This window comes from Epinephelus lanceolatus, chromosome 14 (assembly GCF_041903045.1).
Source record: "Epinephelus lanceolatus isolate andai-2023 chromosome 14, ASM4190304v1, whole genome shotgun sequence".
Taxonomy (NCBI): Eukaryota; Metazoa; Chordata; class Actinopteri; order Perciformes; family Serranidae; genus Epinephelus; species Epinephelus lanceolatus.
Window position 1 is genome coordinate 39,470,036 of NC_135747.1, and position 17,375 is coordinate 39,487,410.

The window sequence follows — 17,375 nt, forward strand, 5'->3', positions numbered from 1 at the left end:
GGAAACATCTGTCTCTGCAGCTGCTAAATGCTCCACTATGTTCACCAGCTAGTGTCTAACAGTGTCTGTCTGCTATCTGCTGCTGAGCAGGTGGAGTACTGTGGGTTTTTACAGCCTTTTCTTTTCAAGATTCGAAAAAATTTCCACGAGGGGCGATTCACTCTGAAGTCAGATGTCAAATACAAACGCATACAATAATACACAGCACAGTATTAAATCCATATCTCCTACACTGACACTGTAAACCATGGAAACAAAGAAGACACAATGACATGACATCCGGAGTTGTAACTGTTTAAAAAAAAACAACAGCGTATGGAACAAAGGACAATCTGTGTCTATTAGTGCGACCTATGGGGAGACATTGGCCCAATCCCATTTCTACGCCTTAAATCTTCCACTTGGTATTGAGTGCCCTCGTTTGTGAGATAACCCTTGATGAGGGAAGTGAGAAATATTAGGGTAGAGATCTTTCCCTAAGAAATGAGACACCACTTCACGCAAATCGGCGTGGCCGACTTGTAGGCATATGTCATGCGTAGCAGGGACGCAAGATACCGGTAGTCCTTCAAGTTTGAAAATGCCGGCTCCAGCGCTTGTGTTGTGGCGTGTGCTAAGTTTATTCTTCTCCGTCTGATGAATCAATGGAGGAGAAATGCTGAAACAGGAGGCGCCTACAACGTCTTCTAGTTCTGATCGATTTTGTTCCGGTAAGTCGATTTGTTTAAATATTTTGACGCTGTGTTTAACCGAGTTGCTGATGAGTTTACGCTAGTCCAACCATCTGTTGTCTGTATAGCCTACATTACGATCGTACAGTAACAAATTGTTTTCCAAAAAAACAAGGTGTTCTGGGAAATTTCATCTTCCACGTCGTTGTAAGTGTGGGTCGGGTCCCCTGGAATCTAGGGTGTATTTTAAGTGTTAGAAACCACTTCCACTACCTCAATTCTGTTTTGGGACACCACTAGCCTAAACGTGAACGCGCACAACCAAGTGCAAGTGGGTATTTCTAGGACAAGTGTGGGTATTGGGACAGGCCCTAAACTTCCTCCCTGATGAAAGCATCTGGAACTCAACATGTTAAGGATGCAGTGCGTCCAAAACAATAGTCTGTGCCTTTAAGAGATGGTCCCCACTCTATACATGTCATTAAGAGGAGCACCAGTTCTCTTATGGCACAGCTTTCGTCCAGTTTGTTCTTATTTTTAAGACTAACACTGCCAAAAGGGAAATCATAAAAATGGACAGACTCAATAAAAGAAGAATAAACCATTTTCATCAGTGCTATGTCCACGTTACAACTTCTCAACTTCCTTAAAAAAAAAAATGAAAAGTTAATTTGCCTAAAGCCTTTGGATTTGCATTACATTTAAAAATTCTCGTCTAGGACAGTGCCCAAATACATTTATTGCTGCCATGGCTCACTGTAATCAAACATTGAACATCTCCGAAAATCAGTACACATCTTTTGTTTTAGCCACAATCATTCGGAGGACATCACACCAGTTTACAAATTCATCAAGGACTGGAAACGATTCTAGAAGAGCACAAAGAGTGAACCCAGAGTTTCCCCGATAAAATCCCTAAATATTTGAATTTTTAAAAGAATGTATTATCAAATATCTGTTCTAGTGTTCCAGTTGAGTGTCTGCTATCTGAGCTACTGAAGTCAGCTGAGCAGGTGACGTGAAGGTACTTCAGCAGGCTACAGCTGTGTTTTCAGCTGAGCCAGACCAGAGAATATTTTGCTAAAACAGATCAGTGACGCTGTTTGTTCTTTGTGACGTTTGCTGGAAGTGATGTTTTATGTGGAGTGAGCACTGCTGTAGACTTGCTTTTGAAAAAAAAAAATTCAAATGCTGCACTGCTTGGGTCTCATTCATGAAAAGTGAGTAAATCTGTGTGTAGATTTGCACATAAAAGCCTACTCTACTAAAAACCTACTCCGGATTCAGGAACGCCGTGGGAAACTCAGATTTGATCGTAAACACGTGTGTATGATCATGAATGCCAATCCATCGTAAAGTGACAGTGCACTCCCGGTAATCAGCAATTAGCATAAATCCCCGCCCATGAATAGCCAATGACCACCATATAAGGAGGTGTACAGTAGGTGCATCCTGTCGACCTGTCAGTCATGGCGCAAAGAAAGAAAGACAGAGAAAGAAAAAAGAATTTTTCCGAAGTGGAGATCGAAATAATTTTGGGTGAAGTGGACTTAAGAAAAAACATTTTATTTTCTTCAGTTAGTAGTGGTGTGACAGGGACAGGCAAAGTGAAGGCCTGGAGGGAGGAAACAGATGCTGTTAATGTTGTCTCCGTGGTACAAAGAACCATGTCAGAGGTGAAGTGTAAAAGGTTTGATATGAAACTGGAGGCAAAGAAACGCATAAGCACACACACAAAAATACAGCGGTCACCAAACAAACAGAAAATTCATTTGTGGGGTTTTGAATGAAGTGGGAACGGGAAACCAGAGATGTTTTGTGCATAATGGATAAACTCTAAATCAGTGATGGCTGTCAGAATATAGAGCTATTTAACATTTATTTTAACAAATGATATGGATAACATATAGCCTACAGCAGTTTGTATGCATCGTCTTCAAATTATTTGAATCTTAATAGCCTAAAGCTCTATTTTATACAATGTAAATTAAACATTTTTCAAATCAGATTTATTCATTCAAATGATCAAAAAGCCACAAAAAAATAAAAAACATGTGTTGTCTCAAATAATTCTTTCAGCTGGCGCGGGCTCCTTCGTGGCTCCATCACCTGCTGCTCCTGCTGCCCCTGCTGAACCCAGGCACTGAGGCTGAAGAGGCTGTGATCCGGCTGTCCTTACGGATATTTTTATTATCATCATTCAACATGTAGAAAGAACATGTAATCTATTGAGTCTATTTACATAGATAATTCACAATCATGAACCTAATCTGGATCTTACACCTGCTAATTGCCAACTAATTTAACTAAATGTGTTATATTTTTAATATTTTGTCATGTTTAGATTACGTGCTTCAAAGGCATCTGTGTATTGTGTACATAACAGAGCGCTATACGAGTTAAAATTGTAATTTCCAATAGTGACAAGCAATATTTATGTGCTTTACTACATTTACACAAGCACTACGAGTGGTCAGGAGCAGGAGTAGATTTTGTTAGTAGCTACAAAAAGATCGGAGCTACTAAAATATTGATGAATGCAGACATGCACGTAAATTTCCGTCTGCGAACAGTTTACACACAAATTCCTTCTGCTCACGTTTCATGAATGAGACCCCTTGTCAGCAACTGGTCATATGATAACTCTGGAGGGCATTTGGCCTTGTGTGCTCTGATTAATCTGGAATGTAGTAACCACAGCAGTCATAATTTTGTTATAATGAAAACTCCTGGCATTTGCTCCTGGTGTTCTTCACCACTGTGTCAGAGGGAGGAAAAAGCAGGAGTAAGAGGTGAAGCAGCTTAAAAAGTGACGGAGTTTCTTTATAAATGAGAGCTGTGTGTGGATCTAATTTATGCAGATGTGGAGAGTGGTTCCTGGGGAAAAGTAACTAATTTGGTGAGGTGCTAGGTGGAACAATGAGTGTTTGAGTCAGACTCTCAGGCCGAAGCAGTCACCCCGAGGAAACACTTTAGCCAGAGCAGTACAGTTGTGGCCGCACAGATAAACAATGAGCTTAAAGTCACTACAAAGCTCCATAAAGCAGAGAAGAGTAATCGGTGCAACCTCTTTACTATCCCGCAATTATGTAAGTCAGGTGTCAACTGATCCCACTGAAGCCGGGGAGGCTATGTTTAGACTGAGTGCATGTGTGTCCGTCCCCACACTGAACAGCTGTTTAAAATGCCCTCACACACACAAAGGTCATGAGATGTCAGAAAAGGCACACGCTGGGTTCGTCTATAAGAGCGAGGGGCTGGGTGTGGAGCTGCTTTAATGTGTTTGCATCAAATGTCTGGTCACATTAATTATCTTGTTTAATTGTTCTTTCACTTTATAAAAGTAAAGAGTTATTGTACGCCTGCCTGCCAAACTGTCACTTAAACATATGGTGATAATCTGCAGAGATAAATATGTTCGATAATGATATTATTGGCACTTAAGCCAGGCTCTGCGCGGCTTACCGATCTGCTTGGCGACAGAGTACGCCTCCTCTGAGGAGCTGGCCACCATGCCTTCTGGCACGGAGATGCCGGCCTCTTTCAGCAGCCCGATGCTCATGTACTCGTGTAGGGAGAGGTTCCTCTGCTGCTGCTGCTGCTGCAGGTGGGACACATGGCCGCCGAAGAGACCTGAGGAACCAGCAAGAACCTGGAGCGACAGGAGAAGAGATGGAAAATGTTTTGTCAAAAAAAAAAAGAAGAAATGAACCCTTCAGATTTCAGCTCTGGTTGATGTGAGGACATCTGTGGTTACTGTGGTAACAGTAGATGCAGTTTATTGTAACAGGAAACACTCACTAAGCAGCCTCTCTGTTAACACAACCAGTAGATTAACTGGTGTAACTGGATTACATGCTGCATCATTTACAGTCCATCCCTACCATACAGGAACGGCGAACTCCACCCTCAACAACAACTACTATATAAAAAGTTAATTACTCAATGTAAAGAATGCTGAGAAAATGTCGACCATACATGACATCAAAAACATTTGATTTCATGAAAATATGAAGGATTAAATCTAAGACATCTGAATGACAACTAAAAATAGACAGGAGATAAACCGTTACTGAATATCGAGGCCTATATATAGATTATCATTATCAGAGAACAACTGGTGGAGATTCTTCACACTTAACAGACACACACATACACGCAAAAACAAAAGCACGCAGAGTTTCTTTCTTACACCAGAGCAGAAGTGTTTGCAGTCAGCAGGGAAACACGAGCAACACTGGAAACTTGATGAAGGAAATGAAAGCAGGAGAGCGTGTAAAAGTGTTTCTCAATTCAAACTGAGTCAGCTGGAGGAAAACATGATCATCTGGGAAACAGTGAGAGTCAGTAATGTTGGTCTGTGAAGTGACGGAGGTGACAGTGTTCATACTGTCTGCTGCATCAGTGTTGACACAACAGACTGCTGATTGAAAACAGGGAGAAAATGGAGAGAAAAAGGGGCAGATATTCCAGCCTGGTGTTAAAAAGACATGTTTGGCTCCTGTTTATAGCTTCAACACACAGCTGTCTGTCTGCACCCTCTTTAGCTGCTCACACTTCGTCAGGACTAAACTGGAGGGCTGATTGGGAAAATCGCTGTTCAATTTTATTCACTGATTCAGAAAAGCTGAAGTTGGACATGTGCTTCCAAATACTCTGGATCACAGGACACACGCGACGATGCATGTTGACAGTAATATAAAACTATTGACCTTGTTTTTCCATTTCATACTTTGTCTTTAACTTCTGGTTACATTTCCAGCTTTAGTAAAAAACAGTCTGGGTCCTGATGACTTCACACAGGCTGCAACAGGTTGATAACACCATCACCATGTTATTACTATGTACTTAAAGTAGAATATTACAGATAGTTCATAGCTGGCAGAAAAATGTGTGCGTTACACCAAATTACAAGTGCGTAATATGACGATAGAAAACTTAAATATTTTTGGTCGTGAAAATCCTCAATAAGCAGGACTGGTTTTATGGCAATGTTTGTAGAGATTTTAATTAGATTCAAATAAATAAGTACCTTATTTTGTACAAAAACAGACACTGCCAACATTTACTGTATAATGATACAATGATATTGTGATTTAAAAGTTATATATGTCAGAAAGTGTCATGTGACATTTACACACAAGACACCATTAGTGGAAAGTAACTACGTACGTTTAATCAAATATTGTACTTATGTACAATTTTGAGGTTCGTCAGTATTTAAATTTTACTTCTATTTTTCTACATTTCAGAGGCAAATACTGAACTTGCAGATTAAGATTTAAAGTAATCAAGGCTGACCCGAATGCTTCAAAGATTTGATTGTTGCCATGGTACTGGAGGTCCAAATCGGTTATTTTAACTCTAAATAACCCACAAATTAAGAAATAATAATTCAACAGTATTCATTGTGCATTAGCGTTAAGTATTATTTGTTATTCTGAGACACAAACTCAGTGATAGTTCTGTGACTCCAGCTCAGGCTCATCAAATGTCAGTCACCAGCAGTCCAGCGCGACTTAAACCGGGACAGTTTGATCTCAGGTGACAGGCTTAAAGATGACAACCTCACGAAAAAGTCAAATGTCTGAAATAGTTTCAAACTTTTTCACAGCTGACCCCCAAAAGGTCGAGTGCCTGATGTGCTGAAGGAAACACTCTTCACAAATCTGTGGCTTATAGTCACATTATTTTAAGTGCACCCACGGAAAACTGATGTTTTAATACAGCCAGAATTTTGTCTGTCATCACCCCAACTCCCTCCAAGCTTTGACTAATTGTGTATATCTCTCACTCAAGCTTCGATATCCAAAAACTGATATTAAGTATTCCGCCCTAAAAATAACTATTAAGACTGCACAACACACCATGCCTCATTATACAGTTGTACAATAGTGAGAATCAGCTCCATCCTGTCCAACTACAACATAAAAATGTTATTTACATGTAAATGCATTGTAATACTCAACCAGTAGTATAATATTTTCCAGTCTGACAGAGCCTATTGTGCCTAAATAGTGGTACCTTTACTTTGATACAGTACAGTTTTTACATGTTATGGAGCACTTTTACAGAGCGGTACTGCTATCTGTATTTGATTATAGGATCTAAATACTTGTTAAACCACTGTAAGAAACCTCATTAGGGAAGTCAACAGTAATGTGGTTGTGATGACTAACAGTGTTCAGCTTGAACAATCAAATAAGTTACAAAAAAAAAGTCACTGCATCACAGTAGAGCAGTTTTAAACACCAGGAAAACAGTATTTTAAGATGTTATAATCCAAACCTCAGATATCTAGTTTTATATACAGTGCATTCAGAAAGTGGGCTTAATCAGACCCCATGTTGAAGTTCATTTTTCCCCTCGTTAATCTACACTTAATAACAGATAATGACAAAGTAAAAACAGGATTATAGCAAATTTACTTAAAGGAATAAACAGGAATATGACTTGACATTAAGCTCAGGTGTCTGCCATTACGCTATCAACCTAATTGGACATGATTTAGTAAGGAACACACCTGTCTGTCTATATGAGGTCTCACAGCTGACACACTGAGCTGTGAGGTCGGAGCTGCCTGCGGAGCTCGGGCACAGGATCGTGTCGCGAGAGGATGTGAGGAAGTGGTCTGAACCCCCAGACAACACATTACAAACCACCCTTGAGCTGAGCAACTCAGGATTTGTTTGCAACTCGCCTGACAATGCTCGAGACATAACAGCAACATAGTTATGAGTTTCCACCCACTGTGACTTGCTTGAACTTCTAATAAAGGCAGTGGTGGAAGAAGTATTCAGATCCTTTGCTCCAGCACTAATACCACACTTTGAAAATACTCAACTACAAGTTATAGTCCTGCATCCAAAACCTTACTCAAGTAAAAGTTCGCAAGTATTATCAGCAAAATGTACTTAAAGAATGAAAAGTAAAAGTAGTCACTGTGCAGTAAAATGTTTCCTCTTCTATCTGATGTTTTTGGATTAATATCACTGCTGCATTAATGTGTATGTGTCATTTTACTGCTGGTTGTACTCATTTTAACTCATTTATTTACTGTTGGTAGTTACAGCAATATGGTGGCAGTGATGATGCATTCCAGCTGATTCAAGAGGGTTTTAAAGAGCTTCTTTTAGGGATGCAAGATAATATCAGCACATCATGAGTATCGGCCAATATTGGCTTTAAAATAAACTACAAGAATTTCCCAACTCACTTTTTCTTATTTTGCAGAATAAATGAAGAGCATTCAGTATAATATTATGGTAACTCTACTGCAGAAAAGACTTGACGATCACTGAAATTAGGTGGGGAATAAAGTGGATGTATTGATATCGACCAAATGACTTCTTATATTTAAGCAAAAATCCAATATCGTACATCCCTGGTTTATTCAGCTTCAGAAGGAGATGAATTTCTCAACTCATATCCTTCTGTTTATCACAAACACTCTCCACCAACACATCTGGACAGGAAGGGAGGGAAAAACTGTCTGAACAGTAACTAAAGCTGTCAGATAAATGTCATGCAAAAGAGGCATAACACAGAAATAATCAAGTAACAAGTGCCTTAAAGGGATAGTTCAGACTTTTTGAAGTGGGGTTGTAAGGGGTACATATCCACAGTCAGTGTATTACAAGCAGTAGATGTAATTTAGTATGCCTCCACTTTGGAGAAGCAGGCTGGAAAACAACATGGAAGCTAAGCAATGTACTGCTGTGGATGAGGGCAGCAGCAACATATTTTAACCTCCTAAAAAAGCACTATCAGTTTAAGTGTACGCTACACTGGGAGTATTTTTACCACTTTACATTAATGTCAGACAGTGATGTACAACAGGAAAATGGAGCTGTTATATTGCTGTCTTTGAACCCGTCATGAGTGATGATTGAGAGGGATTACTGCTGTAAAATTCCACAGAGTATATATTTACATATGTTGCTGAATTCAGGCTCATTGTTAAGCGTCTGCAGAAATGTGTAAAAAGCTCAGTTCATCAAAAACATGAAGTGGATTCTTTTCACGCAGATAGTTTTGGATAAATATGTCTTCAGACTTCTGCCTCCACCACAGCACTATGGAGGTGAATGGACTTAAGTTTGTGTTGCTCACAGCCCTGACAATTTGTCACCCACAGACGTCACTTACAGCAGTTTTTTTTTTACTTATTTTCTACCAAAAAAGGCTCCAACACGGCTCCTACAGTTGAATTTTTAACCATCTTACAGGGATAGTTCAGATTTTTTTGAGGTGAGGTTATATGAGGTACTTATACATCAGTGTGTGACCTAGAGTATCAATCAATCAATCAATCAATCAATCAATTTTATTTATAAAACCCAATATCACAAATCACAATTTGCCTCACAGGGCTTTACAGCATATGACATCCCTCTGTCCTTATGACCCTCGCAGCGGATAAGGAAAAACTCCCCAAAAAAACGTAGATGTCAGCTGGCACGCCCTAAATTTGGAGAAACAGGTTGGAGCACTGGAACAGATGCTAAACAATGTGCTGCTGTGGACAGGGGCAGCGGCAAAACACATTTTAGCCACCAAAAAATAAAAAATAAAAATCAGTCAGTTCAAGCATATGCTACATTTTCTTATTATTAGGAATATTTTTACTCCTTTTTTTTTTTACTTTTTACTCCCTTCACTTTTCAGTGGAGAACTGAAGCTGTTTTATCATTCTCTTCACAGCCAGACTCCATTGAAAAAAACAGTAATTTAACACTGCTGATCACAGGAGCAGCTGGCCTACCACTGCTGGTCTACCACTTGATTTTTGGTGTCATGGTGTGACTTCGGCTTTCAAAAAGCTCAATTCCAATTAACCAAAGTCACACAATGACACTAACTAACTAACTGACCAAAGCAGCAACAAAGCAGCAGCTTCTGTGTTCAGCCAGCTAAAATTGTTGTATTTCTCAATGGAGTCTGGCTTTGACCAGAGCACAGATGGGGAGCTGTTGACGTTTTCCCTGTTGATTCCCTGCCAGCACCGCAGACCACCATAGACCACAATCTACTCCAGCCTGCTTCTTCATACAACCCCAACTCAAGGAATCAGAACTAACGTTATGCCTTTAAGAGTAAATGTACTTCGTTACATTCAGCCCCTGCTGCAGTGTGTTTACCGCCTTCCTCCGCAGTGAAAGCTCATGACAGTCACTGAAGCTGAGCGGATTTATGCGGCTAACTTTCCAGACGCAGACGCGGCGGGACAGACGCGGCGGTGGCGCAGAGCTCAGCAGCTTCTCCTCCGCTGTGAGGGTGGAGGTCACCGGGCTGCGGCTCCCGGTGTTCACTGCGCAGATTCACCTCCGTTAACACCGTGTACAACATCACACTGATGAGACAAGACTCAGAGGAGGATACATCGATTAATTAAACACGGACTATGCCTGTGTTAGCTTGTGTTTCTGCTGGGTCACTTCACAGTGACAGCCGCGCTAACGCTAGCACCGCGCTAGTTAGCATGTTAGCCATAACAACCCAATGGGGATGTGCTAATGTCAGATTTGACCCTGTCAGGTTTTGGGGGAGCTGTGGTCGTTACCGAAGGTGTAGCGTTCTCACAGGTACCTGCTCGGGAAGCCGAGGACCTACGCTTCAAAACGAACACACACTCACCTTGGAAGCGGAGCTGAGAGTGTTTCTGGCCCCTGAATTTCTCAGGCTAGCCGTCAAGCGGCCGCAGATGAGGGACGCCGCCATGTCTCCCTCTAAAGTGGAGGAATAACGCGCATGCGTGGTGAGCTGCAAAGAGGGCTTCCTCTGTGCCGCCTTCAAACGCTGTCGGAAGTTGCACAATAATTTCAAAATGAACGCTTTAAAGAGCCCGGTAAGTATGACAGGGGATAATTTGGGTTATCAAAAATGCGAACACTTGTTACCAAATATTTTTGTTAAAATAAAACAATTGTAATTCAAAATATCTGTGATATGGCTGATGAGCACGTCTTCTCACCTTCACAACATTATGACAAATTTGCAAATCAGCTATGTCATATGATTTTACAACTAAAACATACATACCAAAACCATATAAAAAGAATTTATTACTGGTCTTTCTTTTAAACCAAAATACCAATACAGATACATGACAATCATAGACATTGAGATTTACAAAGAGTACTTGAAGGCAGCAGCATCGTGGCCTTGGCACAGTGTAAATATAGCCTCACTCTGGCCTTTCACCTATATTGATACCATCATTGCTGTATTATAACAAAGAATTATAGATGTTAATCCAATTTAACCGACTGAACTCATATTTGAAGATGCAGAATAGATTTTACCGTTTTTCCCCAGGGCTTTTATTTTAAATCATGTGCAGTTTGTGTTTTACTCTGAGGTATGAGCGTGGGGTCAGGGAAGTTACTCATTACTTTCTTTATCTTTCCACCAGGTCAAAACATTTTAAGGTTAACTGGAACTTAATAGACTGTTGAAAAGTTTGTTATCTGCTGCTACAAGAGCTTGATGGGTCCAGTCAGATGTGTGAGATAAAGGTTTGAATGGTGTTCGATGATTTCAGGTTGTAGAAAGCCTATGTGCTCAGTGCTGTTTGGTATATGTGATCTCACTTCGTTTATAAGCTTGAAAATAGTTATTTAGATACAATCATTACTATTTAAAGTTTCAATACACCCTGGCCTGCTGATTGGGTCATTTTAAGTTTATCTGATGAGCCTAAAAAAGGTCTATTTGGTGAAATAATCTATGAAAGAAAAAACAAAAACACTGTTTTTCAGCTAATATTTAATCTTTTAAGATTCATCTACTTATTAAAAAGATGTTTTTCTCTGATAATAAAGTAAAATCAAACCAAACTGGGGCCAGAGAAAGCTGGTTATAAGCACGTAAATAAATATAAAGCACTTGAAATAGATGCAAGGTGTAACATGAAGAGGTGATCTTCAGAGGGAACAGTATACATTTATAATGGATGTAACATGATCTGTATCTGCATTTGTGTTTTTACCTTTTACCTTAAGTCTGTTTGACACCTCTCAGGTCTAAAGCAAACAAGCAACACAGCCGAATAACCACGGGCAAAAACAGTTTCTATTCAAAGAGTGTTTATTTACAGGGCTGAGTATGTACAAGCTTATTTACACAGAGGTAAATTAACAGCACTTGTCGGTGTTGTTATTTAACATTTCAAACTACATGTGGAAATTCTGCTACAACTGACGAGTCACACTGATAGTTTCAAACATGGGTCACCAAAGAGCAAGACAAGTCAGAACGTGAGGTTTGGTTTCTCTTCCGAAGGATATTACATTAATTACATGTTCATGTAGAAGCCTGGAATATGAGTTTGTCTTTGTTAGTTTTGTTTATTTTGTTGTTATTTGCGTACAGTTTGTTTAAACTGCAAACAAAGGACATACAGTTTGTTTAAACTCTCAAACTGGTGCAAATACAGGCTGTTTACAGAATAGTTAGTGGTATACACGCTCTCATTATCTCTCAGCAAGACAGTGAATATTTCCAAAATGTCGAACTAATCCGTTTAAAACAAAAAAAATCTGGATCCCTCTAAGAACTGGCTGAAACCCTGACACACTCCTTCACTCCTTCCTCCATGTTGTCAGTAGAAACTCTAAAGCTTTGGCTCTGTTTCCTCTGGAGCAGCAGCTCTCTGACTCTTTAAAGATGCACAAACTGCAGATTAAAATATGAAATACAACCCAGAATATCTCTGAGGAAACAGGCAGGCTTGTAAACAACATGACAAGGGCCTGTTAGAGATGTTCTGGGCATGTCCAACTGGTGGGAGGCCCCCAGGCAGACCCAGAACATACTGTGGGGATTAAGTATCTCGTCTGGCCTGGGAACGCCTCAGGATCCCCCAGGAGGAGCTGGAAAGCTGCTGGGGAGAGGGACGTCTGGAATACTTTGCTCAGCTTGCTGCGCCCACAACTCAGCTTCAGATAAGCAGATGAAAATGGATGGACCGTGACATTGAAAAATAAGAAAACGGGTGTGTGTACGAGTCCTATTTGATCTGATGTTGCTCAGTGGTGACCTCTCTCTCACTCACACACACACACACACACACACACACACACACACACACACACACACACACACACAGTCTGAGTCTCTGTCTTTCAGTCAGAGTCGCTGCTGCTGCTGGACGAATCTGTCGACATGGCCTCCACGTCGTCCTCGTTCTCCTTGTTGTGACCTGGAGGCTCCAAGCCGAAGTCGTTGCCATGGTGAGGAGGCAGCATCCCCACTGAGACGTCTGAGGACTGCCAGGGGTAGTGAGGTGTCAAGACGTCTGAGGACAAACAGAAGAGATGACGGTTATTCTGTGAATTCACACAGGTAACAGACGCAGTGGAGGACTTTTACTTTGAACATACGTCAGACTGGTTTGGTGAAAATTAAATCCTCCATCAAAGAAGAACAGAGTGGAAACAGAATAACATTTCAGTCAGATTATAAAAAAACTAACATATGTTCTCACAATAAAAACCTCTTAACAGTGTTACCTGGGAGCCTCCCAGCAGCCAAAGCGTCACCTGGCAGATGTCCGTTCACACCATTGGTTGGCAGGTTGGCCATGTGACCCAGCATCCCGCTGCGCATTTCCAGGTCAGTGGGGTAGGGTCTGCGTGGATCACCTGAGACAGACATGTGTGTTAACAGTGGAGTAAAAGCTGAGAAGGAGCAGGAGGAGGAGCAGGAGTCTGTGGCTCCTACCTGGTACCCAGTTGAGCGGCGCACACACGGCGTTGCTGGCACTGATTCTGTGAGCGTACTTGATGATTTCCTCTGACGAGATGCTTCCTGCAGAGAACAAGTCAAAACGCTGTCAGACACAGAACCAGAGTCAACAACCTCAGCGTTCATCACAAAGTGTGACAGCTCACCTTTCCTTGCTTTGTCAATGGATTTGAGTTTCTCCTTCGCCTGGTAAACTGCCGTGGCCTTAAAGAGAAGAAGAAGGATTTAGACTGACAGAAAAAATCTGCAATGATCTGTGTGAAACATATCGATGTCATTAACAAGTAACTTTCTATTATTTATCTCCCGAATTACAAACACTGGACATTCTGCTCAATAACGTCAGACCAACACTGGACCAGAGTGCATGTTAATGTGCACCAGAACCAAGCCAGGTCAACGTTAAGTAAAATATAGGTGAAGTGAAAGTCATGGACAGAGTTGAGAAAATGGGCCCTTGGACCAGGGTTGGGGACTGAACTCTATGCCTTTAAGGGAGCCAACCGAATGACGTTGTTACTACTGAGTTCTGATTCACGTTAAATCCATCAGTGCCAAATTGTGGTACCCGAGAGCACATCTGGGTGAGAGTGCTACGATGCGGCTGCCAGAGGTGTTCATGGGTGCTTTAGACAATGGGGATGGAACAAAAGCAGGTCGCAACCAGAATGTGAGAAACCAGTCTTTAGACGCTTTGAAACCAGTCTTTAGACGCTTTGCTTAACTAAAGACTGATGTCTTTCTCCCTGATTTTGTGTTTAGATGGGCGGATACAATTTCAGAATTTAAAAAAAACTCCCTACGTTGCAGAACCAATAGTAAATCTGCAGGGCGGTCCTTTGGTGGCTCGCTGAACTGTTGTGCTTGTAAACATAGTCCGACTGCGTTAAAAGTTTTAAACAAAGTCGCCGTAAGTCCTTCATTTCCACAATCTTGTGGACTGAGCACACGTTTGATAAAACAGAGTTAAATCTCTCGGCATCCATTTTCAAGCTCTCTGTGTGTTTGTTGCCTTGTGGATGAGAAAAGGGGGAGCGCACATTTCGGGGAGGGCGTGTCCTTTTCAAAAATGCAAGAGGCGTTGCTTTGTTGCCGGCCGTTTTCTCCGGTGTGTTAAACACACTTTAGAAAGGAGCGTCCCCAGACTATCAGAAGGGGGAGATCTCTGATTGTCTGGTGGCGAGACTAAGTGCCCTATGGGCCCTTTCAGTAATCCATCAATGCAACACTTTGTTCTTATTTGATCAATGAATGCATTTTGGAAGTCTTCGATTTGGACGAATGATTACAATTTATCACTTCAGAGCCAAGCAGTCACTCTTTCATTGTGATTCATAGTCTTATTCCTAATACAGATGATGGTGCAGAATATTTCTCTGAACTTTTACAGAAGACCTTTTGTTCTGTTTTTCTGTTTCTGGCAGAAATTTTGACTTCTAAACACCATTTGAAACCAACAACAGTCATACCTACAATACCACAAAATGATAAATATCAAGGTTGTAGAAAAAGAAGTAATGCAATGCAATATTTGAATGTGTCTGTCAGCACAGTCCCAATCTACAAGACGTCGATTTTCTACATCAATTTGGAAAAATAAAAATAAAGCACCACCCACCAGGATGTGTTCAGCCTCCTTCAGCTGTTTCTGCAGCTGCTGGATGTCACTGTCTCTCTTCTCCACCTCCTTCTCCAGCAGCTGCATCTCCTGGTGCACCTTCCCCTGCTGCTGAGCCACCTCCATCAGCTCCTGAAACTCCCTGTCCCTCTGCACCAGCAGCTCCAGGATCTGAGAAACACACATTAACACTTTTTACATAAAGGTTTGATTTGAATTAATTGCCCTAGTCTCACTGTGGATGTGTTCCAGTACTTCCCCTCATTCTGGAGTCACTTACAAAGGAAAAGAACAAGCCTGTTATTCTTATTATGTGCTTTGTTACTTTAATCTTTCTGTGTGTATAGAAAAACCTCTCATCTGACAGAAGGTCCAGCATCTCTGTGACTGTAACTGTCAGTTTCAATGTAAAATCAGTGACTTCTCACTCCTTTGTATAGTGGAGTAGAAGTATAAAACTGCATTTAATGGTATATCCATGTAACGAAAACGTACTTTGAAAATTCTATGTGAGTAAATATATTTAGTTACATTCAACCTCTGGTTTTCTCAGTGTGGTATTAATACTTTCACTGAATTAAAGGATGTAAATATTTCCTCTTCTGCTGCCCATTGTTCTGAATGAAGCCGGTGTGTGTATGAGTTTCATTCATTGTGCTGAGTGCTGTGTTACCTGTGTGTCCTCTCCCGGCTGCGGTAGTTTCTGACCCCTGGACAGAGCCAACATCTCGATCAGCTCCCTGAAATAAAAACACACGCAGACAATTCAGCTAACGGCTAACGTTAGCTACAAGCACCGCTGCTGCTTCACAGGCTCTAACGGGCCGAATAAACGCGTCACACCGGAAACAATAACACCGTAATGAACTTTATAAAAGCGACAACAAGATAGAAAAGCTGCGGGACTTTAAACTTTACCGGGATAAGACCTCCAAATCATCCAACACAGACAGCAGCCGCTCTTTCGTTGATTTCTCCGCCATCACCGCCATGGTTAGCTCGCGTCGCTGCTGCGCAAGACAGGAAGTGACGTCTGTTAATACTTCTTCTTTGGGGTTTTTACGGGCAGGTTTTTACAAACAGGAACACAGATTGAAGTAAATAAAATATCTAAAATGAAACATTATCATAAGAAAATAAAACGCACAGTTGTAAAAATTAACAATAATATAATATAATATAAACGAATTTGAATAATTAAATAAATTAATTAAATATAAATGGTCTTCAATTTAATTTAAAGGTTTGTTCTTCCACCTCTTAGTAGTTATTTTGCAGACTTTAAAGTCCTATTTTTCAGAAATGTACAATGTCAGCAAAATTCATTACAAAAAGCATTTAAATGGGAGAGTTTTTCATAATTTTTTAGCTTTGTGTATTTGATATTTTACTGTAATTATTTGTTAAGGTTACTTTTGAAATGTAATAGGCCCCTAGCTATCCTGTTAAAAAATGCAGTAACTAACTTTTTTATTCAAAGTGAAATAACTCGTTTCATCTGATCACTTCTCCAACAAATGTTTAAAACTGGTAAATAAAGCTGGAAAATATCCAGAAGTGGGCTTTGCCAAAATAAAGGCATTCCTACACCGTGAGAAGAGGAAAAGCAACAGAATTAATGTTTTATTCTACATATCGAATATTTACTGAAAATAATAAATACAGATGTAACACCTTTGTAATCAGAAACATTTTTATTAGTAACTGAAACTTAATTGCATTTTTTTCTTGGTGACTCTAAGTGACTACCATTACATTTATTCTGTAATTTAATTATGTGTAATTAGTTACACAGCACTGTACATACATTACATCTGCATGTGATTTGGGATGGCAGATACATTTTATTGAGCAGTGGGCAATTTATTGCAATCATCCTCAGGGCACGCCATCATCAAACCATGATGCTCAGTAGGAAGTAAAAATCAAGAGAACTATGCACTGGAGATGTGACCGATCCAGGAATGCACAATTATATTTACACAAAAAGGGAAAATATTCTTATTTTAAATACTAAGTATATAAAATATGTGTAAAAAAAACCCCACTGCCCTTGGCCATTCCTGTTATGCAGCAACATTTCTGTCCTTATAAAGTTCTGATATTTTCCATAAAATGTGTCAGATATCTATTAACTAAAGTTACTGCTGGGCTGTTGTATGCTTCAGTGAACCAGTCCAGTTTCTCTGACAGTTTCCATCCATGTCAGTGAAAACATGGATGCTTCACACACAGCAGATCTATACAATCAGCACAGTTTCAAGATTAGAGTCACCAATTCAGTATCTGACCAAATGTCTCCCCTTCTGTTCCTGAGATATGATGCTGAGTAATGGACA

At 40.5% G+C, this 17,375-nt stretch overlaps 2 protein-coding genes across 2 annotated transcripts in view; both read right to left on the reverse strand.

The window, feature by feature from the left end:
- sucla2 (succinate-CoA ligase ADP-forming subunit beta) overlaps positions 1 to 10,463 on the reverse strand; it is a 30,112-nt gene extending 19,649 nt beyond the window's left edge. Inside the window, exons 1-2 of the mRNA XM_033617479.2 lie at positions 10,308 to 10,463; positions 4,137 to 4,323 (exon numbers count right to left, since the gene is read on the reverse strand). Of these exons, the coding sequence (XP_033473370.1) occupies positions 4,137 to 4,323; positions 10,308 to 10,391 (271 nt within the window). The 5' untranslated portion in view covers positions 10,392 to 10,463. The remainder of the gene's footprint in view (positions 1 to 4,136; positions 4,324 to 10,307) is intronic.
- Positions 10,464 to 11,741: 1,278 nt separating this feature from the next.
- Positions 11,742 to 16,066, reverse strand: med4 (mediator complex subunit 4). Its single transcript, XM_033616206.2, has 7 exons — positions 15,955 to 16,066; positions 15,710 to 15,776; positions 15,037 to 15,207; positions 13,565 to 13,622; positions 13,395 to 13,481; positions 13,184 to 13,315; positions 11,742 to 12,969 (listed from the first exon to the last, which is right to left on the reverse strand). The coding sequence occupies exons 1-7, from the start codon at positions 16,026 to 16,028 to the stop codon at positions 12,797 to 12,799; spliced, it is 762 nt and encodes a 253-aa protein (XP_033472097.1). The 5' UTR covers positions 16,029 to 16,066; the 3' UTR covers positions 11,742 to 12,796.
- Between the last annotated feature and the right edge of the window lie 1,309 nt (positions 16,067 to 17,375).